The 22,093-nt window shown below is 34.6% G+C and overlaps 2 protein-coding genes across 7 annotated transcripts in view; one reads left to right on the forward strand and one right to left on the reverse strand.

Annotated features, from left to right (window-relative positions):
* The window catches only part of Usp8 (ubiquitin specific peptidase 8), a 65,449-nt gene extending 59,281 nt beyond the window's left edge, over nt 1-6,168 (forward strand). For all 6 annotated transcript variants that reach the window (XM_071608246.1, XM_071608250.1, XM_071608247.1 and 3 more), the window contains 5 exons: nt 832-1,042; nt 2,224-2,460; nt 3,162-3,304; nt 4,965-5,097; nt 5,265-6,168. In XM_071608246.1, coding sequence (XP_071464347.1) covers nt 832-1,042; nt 2,224-2,460; nt 3,162-3,304; nt 4,965-5,097; nt 5,265-5,450 — 910 coding nt within the window. In that variant the 3' untranslated portion in view covers nt 5,451-6,168. The remainder of the gene's footprint in view (nt 1-831; nt 1,043-2,223; nt 2,461-3,161; nt 3,305-4,964; nt 5,098-5,264) is intronic.
* Nucleotides 6,169-7,085: 917 nt separating this feature from the next.
* The window catches only part of Usp50 (ubiquitin specific peptidase 50), a 29,008-nt gene continuing 14,000 nt past the window's right edge, over nt 7,086-22,093 (reverse strand). The window contains exon 7 of the mRNA XM_027926102.3: nt 7,086-7,364. Coding sequence (XP_027781903.2) covers nt 7,173-7,364 — 192 coding nt within the window. The 3' untranslated portion in view covers nt 7,086-7,172. The remainder of the gene's footprint in view (nt 7,365-22,093) is intronic.

Below are 22,093 nucleotides of genomic sequence, written 5' to 3' on the forward strand. Positions count from 1 at the left end.
AAAGTACCTGTGACTGGATAATTTATAAAGAACAGAAATTTATTGTTCTCGGTTCTGGAGATGGGATGTTTAAGATGAAGGTGGTAGCATCTCTGGTCAGGGCCTTCTTTATTTTGGTACTAGGGATTTAACCTAGGAGTGCTCTCTCTCTAGAGTCTTCCTAAGCTGGTCTAAGTTGCTGAGGCTTGCCTTGAACTTAGGATCCTCCTGTCTCAGCCTTTTGAGTTGCAGGGATTAGAGTTGTAGAATACCATAGAGTTGGTCAGGGCATTCTTATTGTGTCCTCACATAGCAGAAGGTGAAAAAACCAGAGAGGACAAACTCCTTTTGTCATGCCCTTTTCTAAGTGTACCTAATCTCATTCATGAAGGGGAGCCTTTATGGCCTCAACACCTCTTAACACTCCACCTTTGGCAACACCTGAATTTTAGAGGGGACACATTCAAACCATAGCACTTCTTACTTGGTTCCAGAAAAGATGAATTAGGAAAGGGAAAAATATCTTTATTTGTAAAGATAAGAAAGAGAAAATTCAACTCTAATAGTAAAGGACAGACAGGAAGAGAGCAGCACAAGAAAGCAGAGCCTCCCTCTTATAAAACTGCAGCCTGTTGATGAGTAGGAGGAACAAGGCTTGTAGCCAAAATAAGTAAGTTGGAGGACTATTAGCAAAATAAGATTCAGATGAGTATTTGGTAATAAACCTACAAATAAATATTTTAATATAGGATTGTGGTATGTGAATAGTTTAATGTTGACATCAAGAACCCACTGTCCCTTTTAACATTTTCCTTTATTGCTTTTTTTGTAACTTTAATTTTACTTACCTAGGTCAAATTTGTTGGGACATAAAGGTGAAGTGGCAGAAGAGTTTGGTATAATCATGAAAGCCCTGTGGACAGGACAGTATAGATACATCAGTCCAAAAGACTTTAAAATCACCATTGGGAAGATCAATGACCAGTTTGCAGGGTACAGCCAACAAGATTCACAAGAATTGCTTCTGTTCCTCATGGATGGACTCCATGAAGACCTAAATAAAGTAAGATTTAACTTTTCCAAGTTGCAGAGAGACTCCCTAGAGTTGCTCAGTAGCACTGTTATTTTTATAGCAATTTAAAATTCTAGTTGGTGATTTTTCAGTGGCAATTTATTGAAATATAGTGAATTTGTACTAAGGCATGGAGCTACAATACAGATATATATGATGAGTGTAATACAAGTTGAGGATCCCTTACCTAATATGCTTGCTTCCTGGGGTGGTTTGGATTTTAGAATTTTGCATATACATAATATACCTTGGGACTAGGGCCTCATTCTAAACACAGAATTTACTTATGTTTCATATTTACCTTATATACATAGCCTGAAGTTAATTTTACACAATATTTTTAAGTAATTTTGTGCATAAAACGGTTTCATGGTGTGTAATTTTCCACTTGTGGCAGCATGTCAGTGCTCAAAAAGTTTTGATTTTGGAGCATTTTGGCTTTTCAGGTTAGGAATTCTTGACCTGTATTTAAAAAGAAGTATATACAGTATTAGTGTTAACAGTTAGTAATGCTGAGCAGTTTGCAAATGTTAAAATAGTTGTTGTAGATACTGTCCATAACTCACATGCATTTGAAAGTAAAATCAGAAACAGATTTTGTAGAAGATTAGCTGTAGATGGGCCAAACGCCTTGATTGTATATTTATATATTATTATAAATGTTTGTTATATAGTTTGTGTATATCATTACTTTTTAAAGTAAGAATTATACCACATAACCAAATGATGCATATTTAGGTTTGTTTTTTTTTTTTTTTTTGAGGCATCTATCTCTACACAAATGACCATCCTCCATTTGTATATTGACAGCTTCAACTGTCATCTCTTTTTTCGGATAACTTTGGGATCGCCATTGTTACCAGTGCACACATACACATGTGTTTGAATATATATACATATATTTGTGTATGTTCTTGTTTATGAAGCTGGAACAATGAAATTACATTTCTCTAGTTATAGCCCTGATTCCCAGCTACATGTGGGTTATCTTCTCTTTTCAAAACCAGACTTATGATAAAGTAGGTTTATTGCAGCTGGAATTACTTTTTGCTGTAATTGCCAGAACTACAGATGTTTTAAATCTGCAGTGTTTTTGTTTAACTTTATTCTTCCAATTTTATATTTAAATGTAATCTTATAGGTACTAATAGTCTAAATAATCTTGTTTCCAGGCTGATAATCGGAAGAGACATAAAGAAGAAAATAATGATCATCTCGACGACTTTAAAGCTGCAGAACATGCTTGGCAGAAACATAAGCAGCTCAATGAGTCTATTATTGTTGCACTTTTTCAGGGTCAGTTCAAATCCACAGTACAGTGCCTCACCTGTCACAAAAAATCTAGGACATTTGAGGCCTTCATGTATTTATCTCTACCACTAGCATCCACAAGTAAATGTACATTACAGGTAAGAAAGAGAGAAAATGATTTGTTGGGTAAAAATGTCATTTATATACATAGAGATGTACATTTTTTAGCGATTTATGTCTGGCCATCATCTCTGTAAACATTTTATGGAAAGAATTAGAAATTTCCATTTTTTAACGGTACGTTTTTTAAGAATTGATAATGATTTTTAAAGTTTTGGGTTTTTGTTTTGCATTGCTGGAGATAAAACCCAGGCCTTGAACATGCTAAGCACATGCTTTACCTGTATGCCCAGCTCTAGAAGTTTTAATTTGGAAAATTGTATATTGACTTCACCTTAGATCTACTTTTTATGAGTGTGTGCTTTACATGGGAATATCAGATATTTTGGTTTTCACACAACAGCAGTGTGATTTATATAATAGTTTGTTGATACTATTAGTCTTAACTTCCTCTAGAACATCATATCCTCCAATCAAGTCTTTCCTGGCCCATCAGGTGCAGGTTAAAGGTCTTCCTGTTTGTCATCATGACCCACAGCACTTTTCATTTCATCGTAAATAGCCCTCACTGTGCTGTGATTCTGTTCACTGGAGTATGTTCCTCACCCAATTTGGTTGGAATTTTGTTCAAGGTTATTATTGTATCTGGGGCCTACAGAATGAATTAGTGAAGACATGCTCTCTGGTGCTATGTGAAGACATTAATTATTGAGTATCTGCTACTTGTTTTTTTCACTAGGATTGCCTTAGATTATTTTCCAAAGAAGAAAAACTCACAGATAACAACAGATTTTACTGCAGTCATTGCAGAGCTCGACGGGATTCTCTAAAAAAGATAGAAATCTGGAAGTTGCCACCTGTGCTTTTAGTGCATCTGAAACGGTAAAAGGGAAATTTTTTCTATCTGTTCAGTAAAACATAGATGAAGGAATTCAAAGTCCTATGTAATTTACACTTATTATACTGGCTACAAAGGAAACATACCAAAAGAAGGTTGTCTGGCTGGAGCAGCTCTAGGGTAATAAAGTAGAAATGAGGCCAGAATACAATATTGTTACTTCATGTAGTTCCATGTGATTTCACTTTTTAAAAATGAATGAAACTAAATTGTTAAATCAAGTGAAAATGTATAAAAATACATGTTATACAGTATACTTCTAACACAAATTAGCAGGTCAAAATTAACATTCCAGCAGTGCGCATTTACAGATTGAATCATGTTTTTAAAAAGGAAATAACATGATTTTTTTTTAGAAGTGTAATTTTAAAAGTGAAATATGTTGGTAATGTTAAGTGTAGACTGTTTTGTCCAAATCTTTCTAACTAATGAAAAAGATCTGGTTCAACAGTGGAGGGAATGATGGTGAAAGATGTAAAAACACATACCAGATCTTTTGCTCTTACTCCTTGGTCTTTTGATAACTTTTGAGCTGGTTTTATGAAAAACTACTTTAAAGGATGTTTCATCTTTTTATTGAGAAAAATAATTTTTGTTTCAAAGAAAGCATTTCTGTATTGAAGATTCTTAGTTATTAATGTTAATTTCAAGATTGATGTGTTCATATTTCTCTTGTACAGTTTTTCTAACAAAATTTGTCCACTGCCCCTTTTTCTTGAAGATTGTAGAGGTATAAACATTCTATAAATGACTACAGATTTGTTCTGAACATATTTGAGTGCTGATATTCTTAGAGGGTATTTAAAAGTATATACAGTTCAGAAATTTCTTTTTAAAAAATAATGCCGGGTCCAGTGGTACATGCTTGTAATCCCAGATACTCAGGAGGCTGAAACACAAGGATTGCAAGTTCACAGCAAGCCTCAGCACTTTAATGAGGCCCTTAGCAACTTAGCAAGACCTTGTCCCAAAGTAAAACATAAAACGGGCTGGGGATGTGGGTCAATGGTTTCTAAGTGCCCCTGGGTTCAGTCTCTGAAACCAAAAGAATAAAAAAGTAATGCCGGGACATGGCTCAGTGGTAGAGCACTTGCCTAGCACACATGAAGCTCTGAGCACCACAAAAAATTAATTCTAAAATAACCATATTACACCAACCAAAACATCAGTACTTGGGGTATTTAAAAAGAGCAGAGTATGCAAGAATAATGGGAATATCATTATTTTAATCACCAGTCTGCCCACAGTCACTTTGTAACTGTAGTGTCCCCTAAAGTACAAGTTTAAATCTAGAGCAGCTCTCCTCAATCTTCCTGTCTGCTTTTGTGGTGATTAGTGTTCTGAGCATGCAGTCCTCTGTAGAGGACTTACATAACAATTGTAGCTAGTCAGTGGATCAAGGAATTGAAATGAGGACCTGTTATTCTGTCACTTTGGACATGTTATTTAATATCTGCAACTTCAGTTTCCTTATTAGTAAAATGGAAATGAAACAAATATTTTTAATAGGTCCTTTCTCTCCTGAGTCTTTATATTTGAAATGGACTTTGTGGTCATGGGTAAAAATCTGGATATTAAATGAGTAAGGATTCATGCTGATGTCTTTCTCTAGCAGTGTAATTCCTGTAATGTTTTGTTCTGCAGTTTTTCATATGATGGCAGGTGGAAGCAAAAATTGCAGACATCCGTGGACTTCCCTTTAGAAAATCTTGACTTGTCACAGTATGTTATTGGTCCAAAGAACAATTTGAAGAAATATAATTTGTTTTCTGTTTCAGTAAGTATCTTTTTAAACTAAAAACTTGTTGTTGTTTCTTTAAGCAGATTAATAGGAGTTTCAAGTGGCTCTTACCTCATAGGAGAGTAAGAACAGCATAAACATTTGCAAGTGACATTTTAAATAGCCATTCAATTTTCATTTATGCTCTGTCTTGTTTGGCACAGAATCACTACGGTGGGCTGGATGGAGGCCACTACACTGCCTATTGTAAAAATGCAGCAAGACAGCGGTGGTTTAAATTTGATGATCATGAAGTTTCTGATATCTCCGTTTCTTCTGTGAAGTCTTCAGCAGCTTATATTCTCTTTTATACTTCATTGGGACCACGAGCAACTGATGTAGCCACATAAGGAGGTATAGGTTATGAGTTAGTTAAATTGTAAAAGGTTCAGTCAACAACTTTTGAAATGCTTACAAAGGTAATGGATAGCTAGCTGCAGCTGGTTATTTAGAGGAATTCTAGGAAAGTGGGAGCTGTGTTACTAGCACTATATAATTCAGGTCAGTGCTATTATCAAAAAACTGACAAATAATATTTAACAAGTATCACAGTAAGCATCCCTTACCAGGTACTCTTTATTTCAAAACAACTTTTTTAGTCTGCTCCAAAGTTAAAATACTTAACTAGCTAAGCATTATTATTGTACTGATCTGAAAACCATTATAACCTTCATTTTCCTTTTCACTGTTATGGCCTTTTCACATTTCTAATCCCAGCTTGATCTACTATGAGTACTCTAGGATGATGTAAAGCAGATAGGAATGTATATGTACATATTTATTGCACACTTGCACATCAATGTACATAGTTTAACATGGTCCTTTTGTGAACCCTAGAACTCAGAAGATTGCTGTTTTTATTTGTTACTTCTTTTTGGCCTATTCTGAGTAACAGCAGTGCTTTCTTAGGGAAATGACAGGGCAAAGCTATTTTTCTGTTGGCTTTGGGCTGTATTTGTGCACTAAATCTTTATTCTAAAAGAATAAATGGAAACTTTCTTTAATTTTTTAAAATAAGAATTTCATTTACACCTACATTAAAATCTTATTGAGAAAAATAATTGAAAACCCTCTATGTGTTCTGTCTTTAATGTTATCAATATAGGAGAGTAGAAACATATATTTTACACACACACACACACACCCTCATCCTACCAGACTAACTCTAAATTTAGTTCACTTGTCCTGATTTCTTGCTTTAATATGGCACCAGAGCTACAGATAGTACTTAAGAATTCTCTGAGTTGAATTCTATCAAGAGTAGAATTAAAGTGAAAAGGTAGGAGTCAGACCTGATTGCAGAGTAAACTGCAATAATGAACCACATCTTTTCAGAGTGATATATTAAAAATGATAAAGGAGCTTAGACATCATTTATCTCAGGGACTTAGTTGCTACAAATGAAGTCAATAAAAGCACTTCATATAGAAAAGTTTCTAAGATTCTAAAAGTGCTTTTGAAAAAAATGTCACCATTAGCTCTCAAGGAGAAGATGAAAGCAAGGGTTTCCAGTGATAAAATTGACAACTTTTCATATTCTTTAATTAGTTGAGAAGACTTACAGATTTTTGACTAAATTATTATGTCAATTAAATATTTTACCATCATGTGTTTTAGCTCAGAGCCATTAGAATAGAAACACAAAAGTTTATTGTGTGTACCAGGGATAGAACCCAGGTTTCACACCTGCTATCAAGTGCTCAGCCATTGAGCTACACATAGCTTGGTCATGAGCAAAAATTATTTGTTTAGCTCCATGCAGTATCTTTGGAAAAAAAAATTACTGAATATATGTAATTATGAGGTATTTTACGATAGAAATCCCCAGTAATAAACAAATTTTGAAACCTGAACTCAATATGTAATCTGCAGTGCTTTAAAGCTCTCCACTATTAGCATTTCATGCTTTTTTTCAATGAACCAGGACCCATCTTCTGTGTATAACTTTTCAGATAAGACTGAAAAATGTTAGTGATGCAGTTACGTTAGTTGTAGTAGTTTTAATGACAAAGCAAAACTTAACTACCAGTTTCTGATTGCTTGTTTTGCATTTTCCAGGAAACATTATTTTCCTAGCTCTTGCATTTTTGTACTGGTTTTGAAAAGGGCTGGCAGCTATAGAACAGGAGATATGCTGTAGCGGTTTGAACAGAAGTTTCTGGAATCTCACTGACTCTTGTGTCATCAAAGCTATACCAGGCCTGGGTAACTGAGTTCTTGCAGAAAGCAGTGTAGTGGCCACCATCCAGATCACCATAGTGGTTCTAGGGAAGGAAGGAGTGTCAGACTTAGTATTGACTTGCTAGTGCTCTAACTACTAAAACAAAAACAATAGGGCCAAGTAAACTGTTAAAATTGTCCCTTATACTTAATTAAAAGGACATAATTTTGTTAAGTCATACACACAGCCTGTGACTGCTGCTATATTGTTTTTCACTTCACTGGAATTGCTTACATGTTGTGCCCAGTGACTGTTTTAACAAAATCTGTGAATGAAATAGAATAGTGTATGAGAACATTTGATCAATATGTATCAGTTGATACATATGATTTATCAGTTAACACAATGTACTTTGAACATTAAAGGAAGTTTTTAAAGTAAGTGACAAGGTAATTTTTACTAAATGAACTTATAGTTTAAGGACAGGCTCAAACATAAAGACATATAACATTGGAATCAGACATATAAGCAACTGCTTATTATCACAGCACAATTTGAGGGAGATGTGCATGAAACAACCACCTCTATCACTTAGGGTGCAAAAAAGAACCTGTCCCATCCTTATTATCCATGTCTTTCTTAAGCCAGCAGAGGATTACATGAAACAAATACACTGAATAACCTTACTTCCGAGAACATAGTATGATGTAGAACAGGGATTGGCAAACCACTGCCCGTGGCCACACCTAGCGAGATGCCTGTTCTCACATCACCCATGAATTAAGAATAGATTGTATATTTTTATATGGTTAAAATAAGTCCAAATAACAATATTTTGTCACATTTGAAAATTACATGAAATTTCAGTGTTCTTAAATAAAGTTTTATGGGAACACAGCCATGCTCATTTGTTTGTTTTACAGTGGCTCCTTTAATGCTACAATAGTAAATTTGAATTGCTGGAACAGAAACCATATGATGTGTAAGGCCTAAAATGTTAATAGTATCTAGAGCCTTTTACAGAGTAAGTTTGCCAACCCCAACATAGAAAAAAATGGATTTTTGTAGCCAATTCCAAATGTGAATTCAGGGATAATATTATACAGAGACCTTAGAATAATTATTTAACCTTGCTGAGCTTTAATTCTGCATCTTGTAACATGAATATTAGACTATTAGTCTTGTATAACTATTGTCAGATACGTATTATAGAACTAGCTCAGAAGAGGTACTTAAATTCATGTCTCTTTAGACCTTCCTCTTCTGCACCTTTCCCCTTACATAGAAACATCCCTCAACTGACAGTTACAACATCTTTCTGGTCCTGGTCCTTTTAAGTTCAACGTGATGGGAGAAGGTAAACTATCTTTCTTGACTTCCATTTCTAGCACTTACTTAAGTCAGACAGCTAGTCCAAAAAGCCTATTCCAAAACTTGTAAAGGATGCTGGATTGAAAAAAAAAAAAAGTAGATACCCTTTGAAAAGTATAGCTGACTTGAAAGATAGTATAGTGAGGGTAATTCCCAGGAGCCAAAAACAAAAAATTACAAAGTAGCATGATGCCTTGTGCCTGTGACTGCCTGAAAATAATGACAGTTCCTGGTCTCTGGGGTTAGATGGCCATTCAGGAAATTTAGAGGTAATGTCTTAGGCCCTTGCCAGGTGAGAAGTTGGCTTGATATCTATACACAAAGCCAGAGAGAGAGATTTACCTTCAATGAAAGGATAAACTTGGGGGGTGGGGATCAACCTTCTAATGCTTCTGTTAGCTTGGAGTCTGGGTACAGATAATAAAAGTCATTCCTGAGAATTTATTACCATAGACTTACCTTCTTACCAGTTTGGAATTCAAATTTACATTACCTGTACTGTCTGGGAATCCTGACATTTAAAATGAAAAGTATTTCTCGGGTGCTTAACCTGGAAAATATTTCCAGACTGACGGATCTTAACTCAGGCTAACTAAGATACCAATATAGAAAACCACAATGGAAAACAAAACCCAATGAAGTTGAGCTCACAGTTCAAATAATGGAACATACAAGGAAACAGTTCACTATGAATAAGTCAGAAGGCAACAAATATCTAGATTAAACCCCCAAAGGACTTTAGATAATAGATTATCAAAATGAAGACTATAAATAAATATATTTTAATATTATTAAAGACATTTAAGAGAAGGAAATTAACTTTAAAAAGCTAAACAACTTTCAGAAACAAAATTAAAATACTTAAAAATTAGTGGACAGGCCTGGCACAATGGTGCACACCTGTAATCCCAGCAGCTTGGGAGGCTGAGGAGCTTCATGAGTTCAAAGCCGGCCTCAGCAACTTGGCGAGGCACTAAGCAACTCGGTGAGACCCTGTCTCAAAAAAATAAGAAGGGCTGAGGATGTAGCTCAGTGGCTAAATGTCTCTCAAAAAATAAAATAGTGGACAGGCCATGCATGGTGATACACATGTAATTCCAGCAACTTGGAAGGCTGAGGCAGGAAGATGGCAAGTTCAAGGTTGGCGGTGCAGTTTAGTAAAAGACTGTCTCAAAACAAAGTAAAGTGGAACTAGGGATTTAGCTCAGTGGTAGAGTGCCTCTGGGTTCAAAACCCAGTATTTGCAGGAGGGAAAAGAGAAAAAAAAGGAGAGAATGAATACATACAAAAATTAAGCTGTGAAAATGACCATGCATGGAGTAATGATAGGAAAATATGGGTTAAGAAGCATGGCATTATGTATAATTAATTAGAACAAAATTTTTTAAATGGGGAAAAAAAGCATGGCAAAATGGATGAAAAAAGTTATTTGTAATAAAATGTCTAGGAGGGAAAGGCAGAATATAGGAACAAGGCAATATTAGAAGTGATGATAGCTAAAAACTATTAACAAAAGACATTAATTTTCAAATTGAGGAAGTGTAATGAGCCAGAGATAAATAATACTGCAGATCGAGGCAAGGAGAAAAACCTTAAAAGCAACCAGAAAGAAAAGACAGGTTACTCACACCCAAAAATGACATATTGCTGGTAGAAGTTCTTTGGCAGCCAGAGAAACCAAAAAAACAAAATAGCTTCAAAATGATGAAGGAAAATTAACTTATTTCAGAGCTAGATTTCTAATTGAATTATTCAGCAATGAAAAGTAAACTAAAGGCTTTTTCAAAGACTTGATATAAAAGGATAAAAGAGCCTCACTGAAAAGTCTGCTAAAATATGTGCCACATATATAAACAAAATTGAATAAAGGGGGAAAAATAAGAGGAATGATTAGCAAAAAAGACTAATAACACTACTGGCAAATACAAACCAACATGAACTGGATAAATAATGTCTCCTTGGAGGCATAAAAAAAAAAAAACTAAAATGCTAGAAAACAATAATAGTGTTCAGTGACCAGAATTACAAAAATGTTCTCAGATCCTTCCATTTGTTTGGGAGGAATAAAAGACCTTGGTTAACTTTAAGTATGGAATCCATAGCTTCTAGGGTAATTGCTAAAGAATCAAAATGTGTAACTTCCAAAGTTGTAGAGGAAAAATAGTCTAAAGAAAGCTTTATCAACTTAGTAGCAGCCAAAAAATATGAGGAAATAACTAGAAATAAAGCACAAAAGATGACTAAAACCAACCCAACTTTATCACTAGTTGAAATATATGGAAATAAACTAAGCAGACCACTGACTAGGTTTTAAAACTTAAGTTCTATATACTTTGTAATATTTATAACTCAGAAAAGGCTAAATTTAAAGGGATGACCTGTAATTCCAGTCACTCAGGAGGCTGAGGCAGGAGGATCACAAGTTCAACGCCAACCTCAGCAACTTAGCAAGACTTTGTCTCAAAAAATAAAAAAGACGGGCTGGGGATGTGGCTCAAGCAGTAGCGCGCTCACCTGCCATGCGTGCGGCCTGGGTTCGATCCTCAGCACCACATACAAATAAAGATGTTGTGTCTGCCGAAAATTAAAAAATAAATATTTTTAAAAAAATAAATAAATAAAATAAAAAAGACGGGGATGTGGCTTATGGTAGAGTGCCTCTGGGTTTGAACCCCAGAATCAAAAAATTTAAATATATATATAAAAATGCTGATCCAGGGACTGGGATTGTGGCTCAGCGGTAGAGCGCTCGCCTAGCATGGGCAGGACCCAGGTTTGATCCTCAGCACCACATAAAAATAAAGGCATTGTGTTGTGTCCAACTACACCTAAAAAATAAATATTTTTTTTAAAAATGCTGATCCCTAATGGGAGAGCATGGGAAGAACGGAGAAACTTTGATTGGACAAAGGGGAGGGAGAGAGGAGAGGAGGCATGGGGTAGGAAAGATGGTGGAATGAGATGGACATCATTACCCTAGGTACATGTATGAGTGCACATATGGTACAATACTACATTGTGTACAACCAAAGAAATGAAAAGTTGTGCAATTGTGTACCATGAATCAAAATGCATTTTGCTGTCATATATACCTCATTAGAATAAATAAATCTAAAAAATAAAGTAAATGATATTTATATAATAAATATTACATATACTCTAAAAAAGGAAAAGAAAACATTAATAACTATAATAAAGGGATGGAAAAAAGATGTAGTAAATATACTACTGAAAGAAAGAGGGTTAGCTATATTTATAGTAGCCATATAATTATCAACTAAAATGGATTTTAAGCCAAAAAGCACTAGAGTTACTTTATAATGAAAAAAGTTCTAGATCACCAAAAGGTTATAATTCTTAACTTTTATGCACCTAATAAAATAGATTTGTTTTAAAAGAGAAAGAGACAACTGTAAGGAAATCTTGAGAAGTTTACCAGCATAATGGAATATTTCAGCACATTTCTTTGAACTGTCAAACAAAAATAGTATAGTTATAGCTTTGAACAATACATGCTTCACTTAAAGACTGGCTTCTCAAGTAAAAACATATAAGTCTCAACAAATATAAAAGTTTCATACAGACAATAGTCTTTGAACACAATAAAAAAATTTAGCAGTCAGTTATAAAAATGACCCAAGACCCCATATTTTTGGAAATTACTGAGAATATCTTTAAAATAATATGGTGTGAAGAAGGGAGTTAGGTCAGTGTTATAGATCAGTTGATAATGTTGATACTGGTTGATGATTGCATGGGTGTTTATTACACTTTTCCATCTATTTTGTATGTTTGAGATGTGCTATAATAAAAAAAGATGGTAGGCAGTAAAAGTGGTTATCTGTAGACATTTGTAGTTTTAAATGCTTATATTTAAAAGAACAGACTAGGGGCTGGGGTTATGGCTCAGGGTAGAGCACTTGCATAACATGTGTGGGGCCCTGGGTTCCTCAGCACCACATAAAAATAAATAAATAAAATAAAGGTATTTGTGTCCAACTACAACTAAAAAATAAAAATATTAACAAAAAGAACAGACTAAATGTTAATGAAATAAGTATCCAACTTTAACCATTAAAACATGAGAGAATATACCCTCCCCCCCAAAAAAAATGGAAAGAGAAAGAATGATAAAGTAGAAAACAAAAGATATAATAAGGAGGATCAGAAAGGCAAAAGTTAGTCTTTTGAGAAGACTTAATTTGGACATCAATAATAAAACTGATCAAGAGAAGAGAAAAAAGGCAATGATAAGTAATAGAAATAGTAAAAGATATTACAGCTACAGATGCAATACAAGTTAAAATCTTTCTGTTTTGCGTGTGTGTTACTAGGGATTGAACAAAGGAAGGTTTTCCACTGGACTATGTACCCCAGCTCTTTTTATTTTATCTTGAAACAGTGTTTTACTAAGTTGCCAAGGATGGCCATGAATTTACAATTTTCCTGCCTCAGCCTCCCAAATTGCTGGGATTACAGGTGTGTATCATCATACCCAGCACAATATATTTTTAATACCATGAAATTTTAAGTCAGTGAATTTAACTTAGATGAAATAGATACATATTCAGAAAATACTTAGCAAAAACAAAGAAAAAAGACAATTTGAATAGACTCAAACATTAAAGAAATTCAATCAATAGGTAAAAATCTTCCCTTTTCAAAAGTAACACCAGGCCCAGATGGGTTTACAGGTGAGTTCTGTCAAATCCTGAGAAACTTTTTATTATAGATTTACACACACTTCCATATAAAAGGGGGAAAAGCTCCTCAGCTCACTTAATGAAATCAATATAACCCTGATACCCAAGCTAGACAAAGACAATATTAAGAAAAGCACAGATCACTCTCATTGAAAAAAAAGATGACTTAAAATGTAGTAAGACAAATACAGTAAAATTTTACCCAAGATAATAACAATCAAATTATATTTTTCCCAGTAATGCAAAGACAGTAATATTAGAAAGTACATAAATGTAATTGACAGTATTGTGGTTCTGGGAAGCCATAACAGCTCAGTTATTATGGAGAAAAAAATCTAATAAAATTCTACCCCTTCACAAACACAAATCTAAAACCTGCACAGAAGGAAATGTGAAGCTACTAAAAACTTATAACATCATTTTTGATGATTCCACTTAAAAGAACAAGAAGATGCTTACTATCACTATCTTATATTCATCATACACTGGAGGTCCTAGACACAGCAGTAACATAGGATAAAGGAATAATAGATAAAATAATTGGAAAGGAAAACGCAAAACTAGCATTTACAAAAGAGTTGTAAACAAATTGGTAAAAATGAAAATTGAGTTAGGTGACTAGGTATGGTAAAATGACCATTTGGATGCACCAGCCATAACAATTTAAAAAATTTACATTTATTATAGGAACAAAATCAGCAAAAGTAGGGCATTTAGGAGTAAACTGTAAGAAAAGATATGCAAGACCTCTGGAGGAAATTACAAAATATTATGGAATGATACACTAAAGCAAACCCTAAATAAATGGAGAGATGTATCATTGTTCCAGGGACAGAGAACCAAACTAACTCTCACTAATCAGTGCAAACAAAATACAGTAGGCTTGGTTTTGTTTGTTTTTAAGGAAATTGACAAGATCCAAGAATAGTCAACACACTTCCTGAAGAATAAGAAGAAAATTGTGATGCTCTTGACTTATGGGAATAATGATGGGTCTTGCCCTGCCAGAGATCAAGATTTATTTTACAGCTATAGTAATTAAGATAGTATGCAATTAGCCCAAACACAAATGAACTGACCAAAGGACACACACCACAGGATAAGCAACTTTATAAATTATTACTGAGAAAAACAGAATGTTAAGACATTCGTTATTCATATGGAAAAAAGTAAAATTGAGTTTCTACATCATACCATACTATCAAAAGTACAAAACAACAATTTTCTTCAGAAGATATATAAATATTTACATAAATGCAGGATTGGAAAAGATTCTTTTTTTTTTTTTTTTTCCTTTTTATGGTATTGGAGATTGAACCTAGGAGCTTTACACATGCTAGGCAGGCACTATACCACTGAGACATATCCCCAGCCCTTTTTATTTTTATTTGTTTGTTTGTTTATTTATTTATTTTACTTTCAGATAGAGTCTTGCTAAGTTTTCCATTATTGAATCTGGCCTCAGATTTGCCATCCTCCTGCCTAAGCCTTCTGTGTTGCTGGGATGTCAGGCATATACCAACATGCTGGGTGTGGTTAGGATTTCTTAAACGAGACAGAAAAGACTTAATTGGAAAAATTTGGTGTTTCAACTAAATTAAATTTAAAATTCTCTTTGTCAAAAGTGACTGTTTAACAATCAAATATAGTTTATGAATTCTGAATAAATTCTGATCCTTAAAAAAACCCAAAACTTTGGGACAGTTGACATTAGAAAACAGATCTATGAGTTTTTAAGTGATAGAGTTTTAAATTTTCTTATGTATAATACTAGTATTGTAAGCATGTGTAAGAATGTGATTTAAAGATATATGTTGATATATTTTTGGATGGAGTTTCATGATAAATGCAACTAGTATACAAATAAGTAACTAAAAAATGTGTGTGATATACCTCCACACAGAGAGCATAAATATATTAAAGTGTACACAACGATATAATTTTAATTATTGACTCTAGGTGAAATATGTATAAATGTTCCTTGTATAGTTCTTTCAGTAAAGGAAATAAAGGAACCTGCATTTTTAGGAGGCCTGAGGCATGTCTGGGTATAGGGCATTTAGAGATCAAGGACATTGTCCAACTAAACTGAAAGGTGCACTACACAATATCCTTGTGTGGGAAAGAAGCTGCCATCTCTCCAGGTGGAGTGTGGAAAACGAAGGAAGGAACCATTTTGCAGCTGCAGAATGGGGGTCAGCAGCTGAGGGAGCCCATTCCTGGCAAACCCAAATTGGGCCCATAATACAGGCACAGTAAACACACTGCACAACATAAAGTGTGCCTAAGCAACCAGGAGAAAATCAAATGTGGAGAGAGGTTTACACTGGGGACAACTTGTCATAGAGCTCCACCCAGCTCTAACCCTCCCTCTCCAATCTGGCTGCTTACAGGACCAGCTGGGAGAGAGGTGTCTGGTCAGAAATTCAGAAATTTGAAAGGGCAGAGACAGGAGAGATTGAGTTTAGAGACTGAACCCAAGACCAGGAAACGTGGGGACTGCAAGTGACATAGGGTCAAAGAATTTGCTCCTCCACCACACGAGTGGAACCCAGGGGAGATCCCTGGGGTATAGTCTTCCAGCATGGACCAGCAATTACTGGGCCCTGAAGGTGTGCTGATTTAAAATCTCCAGACCTACTGGCATTCAGCAAAGAGCCTAGAACCCACCTAAGCCTAAATCCTTCCTCCAGAAATTTTGTCTACAAGATTACCTTCCATGATAAACAAAAGTTAAAAAATTCACAACCAGAAAGCCTGCACTACAAAACATAATAAGATATTTCATGAAGAAGAAATGAAAAATAAAAGTGAAAACCATAAAAGGGAAGAATTACACTATCAACAGAGAAACTAATTCAAATTAAAACCAGAAATAAATCAAAATGAAAGGGAATAAAAATCATATCTCAATAAAAACATTGAATGTAAATGGCCTAAATTCATCAATCAAAAGACATAGCCTGGGATTGGATTAAAAAACAAGACCCAACAATATGCTGCCTCCAAAAGAGTGAACTCATACACAAAGACATCCACAGAATGACGATAAAAGAATGAGAAAAAAACATCATCCACATAGATCTTGTAAACAAGCAGGGATTTCTATCCTCATATCAGAAAAAGTGGACTTTAAGCCAAAGTTAATCAGAAGGGACAAAGAAGGACATTTCATACTGCTTCAGGGAATTTATACACCAACCAGACATAATATTTATTCCCCAAGATATCGAGCATTTACGTACATCAAACAAACCCTTATCAATTTCAAGAAGCAAATAAACCGCAACACAATAATACTTTAACATACCTCTCTCACCACTGGATAGATCCTCCAAACAAACAAACAAAAAAAACCCACAAAGTATTTATAGAACTAAAAGATACACAATTTAGATAATATACATATATAGAATATTTTATCCATCAAGGACTGAATACACTTTCTTCTCAGCAGCACATGGATCCTTCTCTAAAATAAACCATATCTTAGGCCACAAAGCAACTGTGAGCAAATACAAAAAAAAATTAGAGATAATGCCTTGCATCCTATCAGATCATATTGGAATGAAATTAGAAATAAATGGTAAAATAAAAAATAGAAACTACTCTAACATTGGGAGACTAAATAATATGCTATTGAAAGGTAAATGGATAGCAGAAATCAGGGCTGAAATAAAAAATACTTATAGGTAAATGTGAATAGCAATACAATATATCAAAATTTCTGGGACATTATGAAGGCAGTGCTAAGAGGAAAGTTCATTGCATTAAGCTCATTTATTAAAAGAATAAAAAGTCAAAAAATAAATAACCTGACATTACATCTCAAAACCCTAGAAAGAGAAGGACAAATTAATAACAAAAACTGTAGAATACAGGAAATAATTAAAATCAAAGATGAAGTCAATGAAATTGAAATAAAAGAAACAACCCAAAAATCGACAAAACAAAAAGTTGATTCTTTGGGGGGGGAAAAAAATCAATGAAATTGATAAACCCTTAGCCAAGCTAACAAAGAGAAAGAGAGGGAAAAAACTCAAATTACTAAAATTTACTATGAAAAATGAAATCACAATAGACACTACTGAAATACAGATGATAATGATAATAAGAACCAATTTTGAAAATCTATACTCTAGTAAAATAGAAAATCTTAAAGACATTGACAAATTTCTAGAGACATGTGACCTACCCAAATTGAAGCAGAAGGACATAGAAAATTTAAACAGATAAATTTCAAGCAATGAGGGGCCGGGAATGTGGCTCAGTGGTAAAGCTCTCACCTAGCACATGTGAGGCTCTGGGTTCGATCCTTGGCACCACATTAAAAACTTATGGTGTCCACCTACAACTAAAACAAATATTTAAAAAATTCAAGCAATGAAATTGAAAATGCCATCAAAAGCTTACCAACAAAGAAAAGCCCAGAACCAGATGGATTCTCAGCTGAGTTCTCCCAGACCATCAAAGAAGAACTAACACTAATCCTCCTCAAATTATTCCATGAAATAGAAAAGGAGGGAACCCTTCCCAAGCTCCTTCTATGAAGCTAGTCTCACCGTAATACCAAAACCAGACAAAGACACGTCAAGGAAAGAAAATTTCAGACCAATATTCCTGATGAACATAGATGCAAAAATTCTTAATATTACTGGCAAATCATTTTCTTTCCAGGATGCCTTCTATCACCACTTCTATTCAACATAGTCCTGGAAACTCTAGTCAGATCAATTAGACAAAAGAAATAAATGAAAAGGATACATATAGGAAAAGAAGAATTCAAACTATCCCTATTTGCTGATGACATGATTCTATATTTAGAAAACCAAAAACACTCCACCAGAAAACTTCTTGAACTCATAAACAAATACAGCAAAGTAGCGGGATTCAAAATCAACACCCATAAATCAATTGTGTTCCTATACATCAGTGATGAATCAACTGAAAATGAGGAAAACCATTCCATTCAAAATAGCCACAAAAAAATAAAATACTTAGGAACCAACCTAACAATAGAGGTGAAGGATCTCTACAGTAAAAACTATAGAACACTAAAGAAAGAAATCAAGGAGGCCTTTAGAAGATGGAATGAACTCCCATGATCTTGGATAGGCAGAATTAAGATAGTCAAAATGGCCACATTACCAAAAGCACTATTTAGAGATTCAATGCAATTCCCATCAAAATTCCAATGACATTCTTCATAGAAACAGAAAAAGCAGTCATGAAATTAATTTGGAAAATAAGAGGCTCAGAAATAGCCAAAGCAATCCTCAACAAGAAAAGCGAAGCAGGAGTCATCAAAATACCACACCTTAAATTATACTACAAAGCTATAGTAACAAAAACAGCATTGTATTGGCACCAAAACAGACGTGAAGACCAGTGGTTCAAAATAGAAGACACAGAGACAAATCCACATAAATACAGTTTTCTTATACTAGACAAAGGCACCAAAAACATTCATTGGAGAAAAGATAGCTTCTTTAACAAATGGTGCTGGGAAAACTGGAAAGCCATATGTAATAGAATGAAAGTTAACCCATATCTCTCACCCTGCACAAAAATTAACTCAAAGTGGATCAAAGACCTAGGGATTAGAACAGAAATCCTGAATATACTAGAAGAAAATGTAGGCTCAGCACTTAAATATATTGGGTCAGGAACTGACTTTCTTAAGACTCCTAAAAGTGCCAGAAGTAAAATCAAGAATCAATAAATGGGATTTTACCTAACTAAAAAGCTTCTTGACAGCAAAGGAAACAATTAAGAGTATTTAGAGAGAGTCTACAGAATGGGAGAAAATCTTTACCACCTGCACCTCAGATAGGGCATTAATTTCCAGGATATACAAAGAACACAAGAAACTTAACACCAAAAAAGTAAATAACCCAATCAATAAGTAGACAAAGGAAATGAACAGACCCTTCTTAAAAGAAGAAATACAGATGATCAACAAATGTATGAAAACATCTTTAGCAATTAGAGAATGCAAACCAAAACTACACTTGAGATTTTTATCTCACTCCAGTCAGAATGACAACTATCAAGAATACAAGCAACAATGTTGGCAAGGATTTGGGGAAAAGGGTATGCAAAAATTATTGGTGGGACTGAAAATTGTTGCAACCAGTCTGGAAAGCAGCATGGAGATTCCTCAAAAAACTAGGAATGGAACCACCATTTGACCCAGTTATCCCACACCTTGGCATATATCCAAAGGAGTTAAAAATCAACATACTACAGGGATGCAGCCACATCAATGTTTACAGCAGCTCAATTCACAATAGCTAAGCTATGGAACCAACCTATATACCCATGAACAATGAATGGATAAAGAAATTATGGTGTATATAAACAATGAGATATTATTCAGCCATAAAAAAGAAAGACTTTATGACATTTGCTAGTAAATGGATGGATGGATGTGGAGACTATCATGCTAAATGAAATAGGCCAATCCCCCCAAAAATCAAAGGTTGAATGTTTTTGTTGATATGTGGAAGCTAAATCACAATAAAGGAGTGGGGAGGAGAAAAGTTTACTAGATTATACAAAAGGGAATGAAGGGAAGGGAGGAGGGATAGGAATAGGAAAGACAGTGGAATAAATCTGACATAATTTTTCTATGCACATATATGAAAAAACCTAAGTGAATCGCATCATTGTGTACATCAATTGAAAAAAAAAGATGAAAGATAACAAGTGCTAGGATATGCAGAGAAGGGAACTCTTATATACAATTGGTGGGAATGTAAATTAGTATTTCCATTATGGAAAATGATTTAAATTTTCCTCAAAAAAATAAAAAATAGAACCACCGTATAACCCAGCAATCCCACTTATGGATATGTATCCTAAGGAAATTAAATTAATAGGAAGTGATATCCCCAGGTCCACATTCATCACAGCACTATTCACAACTGCCAAGGCACATACTTAATCACCCTACATGTCCATCAGTTGATGAATGTATAAAGAAAATGTAGTATATATACACAATGGAATACTATCTGGACCTTTAAAAAGGAAGAAATTCTTCCATTTGCAATGATGGATAAAGTTTGAGGATACTGTGCTAAGTAAAATAAGCCAGGTACAAAAAAAATTAACACCACCACATGATCTCACTTACATCTGGAATCTTAAAAAAAAGTCAAACTCATTGAAGAAGACAGTAGAATGTTGGTTACTAGAGGCTGAAAGGAAAACAACAGGTAATGGAAAGTTGTTGGTCAAAGATACAAAAGTTTAGCTAGACAGGATAAGTTTTTGAGACCTGTTGTACAACTGGTGACTATAATCAATAATGTATAATATATTTGAAAATAGGTGAGAGTAAATGACAAATGTCTATCACAAAAAAAGAAACAATATTAATCAACTCAATTTAACATTCCACATTGCATACATATAGAACAGTACATACAATATAGCAGACACAGAAAGCATACAAACAATACAACTTGATGAGGACAGCTGCATACATGTGCAAAGAAGTATGAAAGAATACATGGAAAAAATACACATGGAGTTCACATAATGGTAACATCAGAGAGGCCAGGGGAGTGGGATCATTAAAGATATACATGAGGAACGGGGTTGTAGCTCAATGGTAGAGCTTCTCACATGTGAGGCACTGGGTTCGCTCCTCAGCAACACATTAAAAATAAAGGTATTGTGTCCATCTATAACTAAAAAATAAAATAAAATATGTACGTGAAACTGATTCTACCTACGATATGTTGTTTTTTAATGTAGGTTGAGAGTAATTTGAGTACTTATTCTATTTAGTTTTCTGTGCCTGAAATGTTTTATAAGTTTTAAAATAGTCTTTCTGGAAACCAATCATTTGAGGATGGTTGAAGGAACTAAATACTGTGAGTATGATTGCTATTTTCAAATATTTGAAGGAACATCATATATAAGGAAAAAAGATATTCTTCCTAACATATATGGACAGGCTCTTGTTCAGCAAGCCAGGCACACATTACTACTATTGCTTCAAAGGACAAATGCAGGGAAAGTACAAGGAGCAGGGTAGAAGCTTCCTCTGGGCTTCCTATAGAGACATGTTTCAGAGCCAGAGGTAACAGGATGTGGAGCTGAGAGCAGGACTGTTTGGAGCCAGCCTCCTTGTTCAGATCTTGTCTCTGATCTTTGTAGGCAGTATGATTTGGGGTAAATTATTAACCTTTGTGTGCCTACAGCCAGACTGTAAAATGGGGATGATAATAATGGTGCCCGTCCTCACAGGGCTATGATGAAGATTAAAGGAACAGTGCCTGGTACATAGCAAGTGTCTGTAAAGCAAATTGAATAAATACCCTGGCAGATAAAGTATCTTCCTTTTAAAGCAGCAAAATCTTCAAGACTTCAGTAAAAGCTGCATAAATCTCTTCTCTAAGGAAGATGAGGAGGTATCCTTCCCTTCTGGTCTAAATGAATATCATATTTCAATCTGCACACAAATTACACCAAAATCTTGCTAAAATGCATGCTTTGAGTCAGAATGTCTGGGGTGGGGCCCAAGAGTCTTGATTTCTAACAGGGGAACTGATGCTCTAGGGATCCTGGGCACCACACCTGCAGTAGCAAAGCCCTAGAGGGACTTTTCCTATCTCCGTGCACCTTAATGTCAATGATGTTTAGTTCTTATCTCTCTGGATCATCATTTTGCCATGAATTCTAAATGTATATCTTTTCCAAAGATATACATTTTAGCCCTTCACTTAACTAAAAATAACTTAAATAC

This window comes from Marmota flaviventris, chromosome 2, assembly GCF_047511675.1.
Source record: "Marmota flaviventris isolate mMarFla1 chromosome 2, mMarFla1.hap1, whole genome shotgun sequence".
Taxonomy (NCBI): Eukaryota; Metazoa; Chordata; class Mammalia; order Rodentia; family Sciuridae; genus Marmota; species Marmota flaviventris.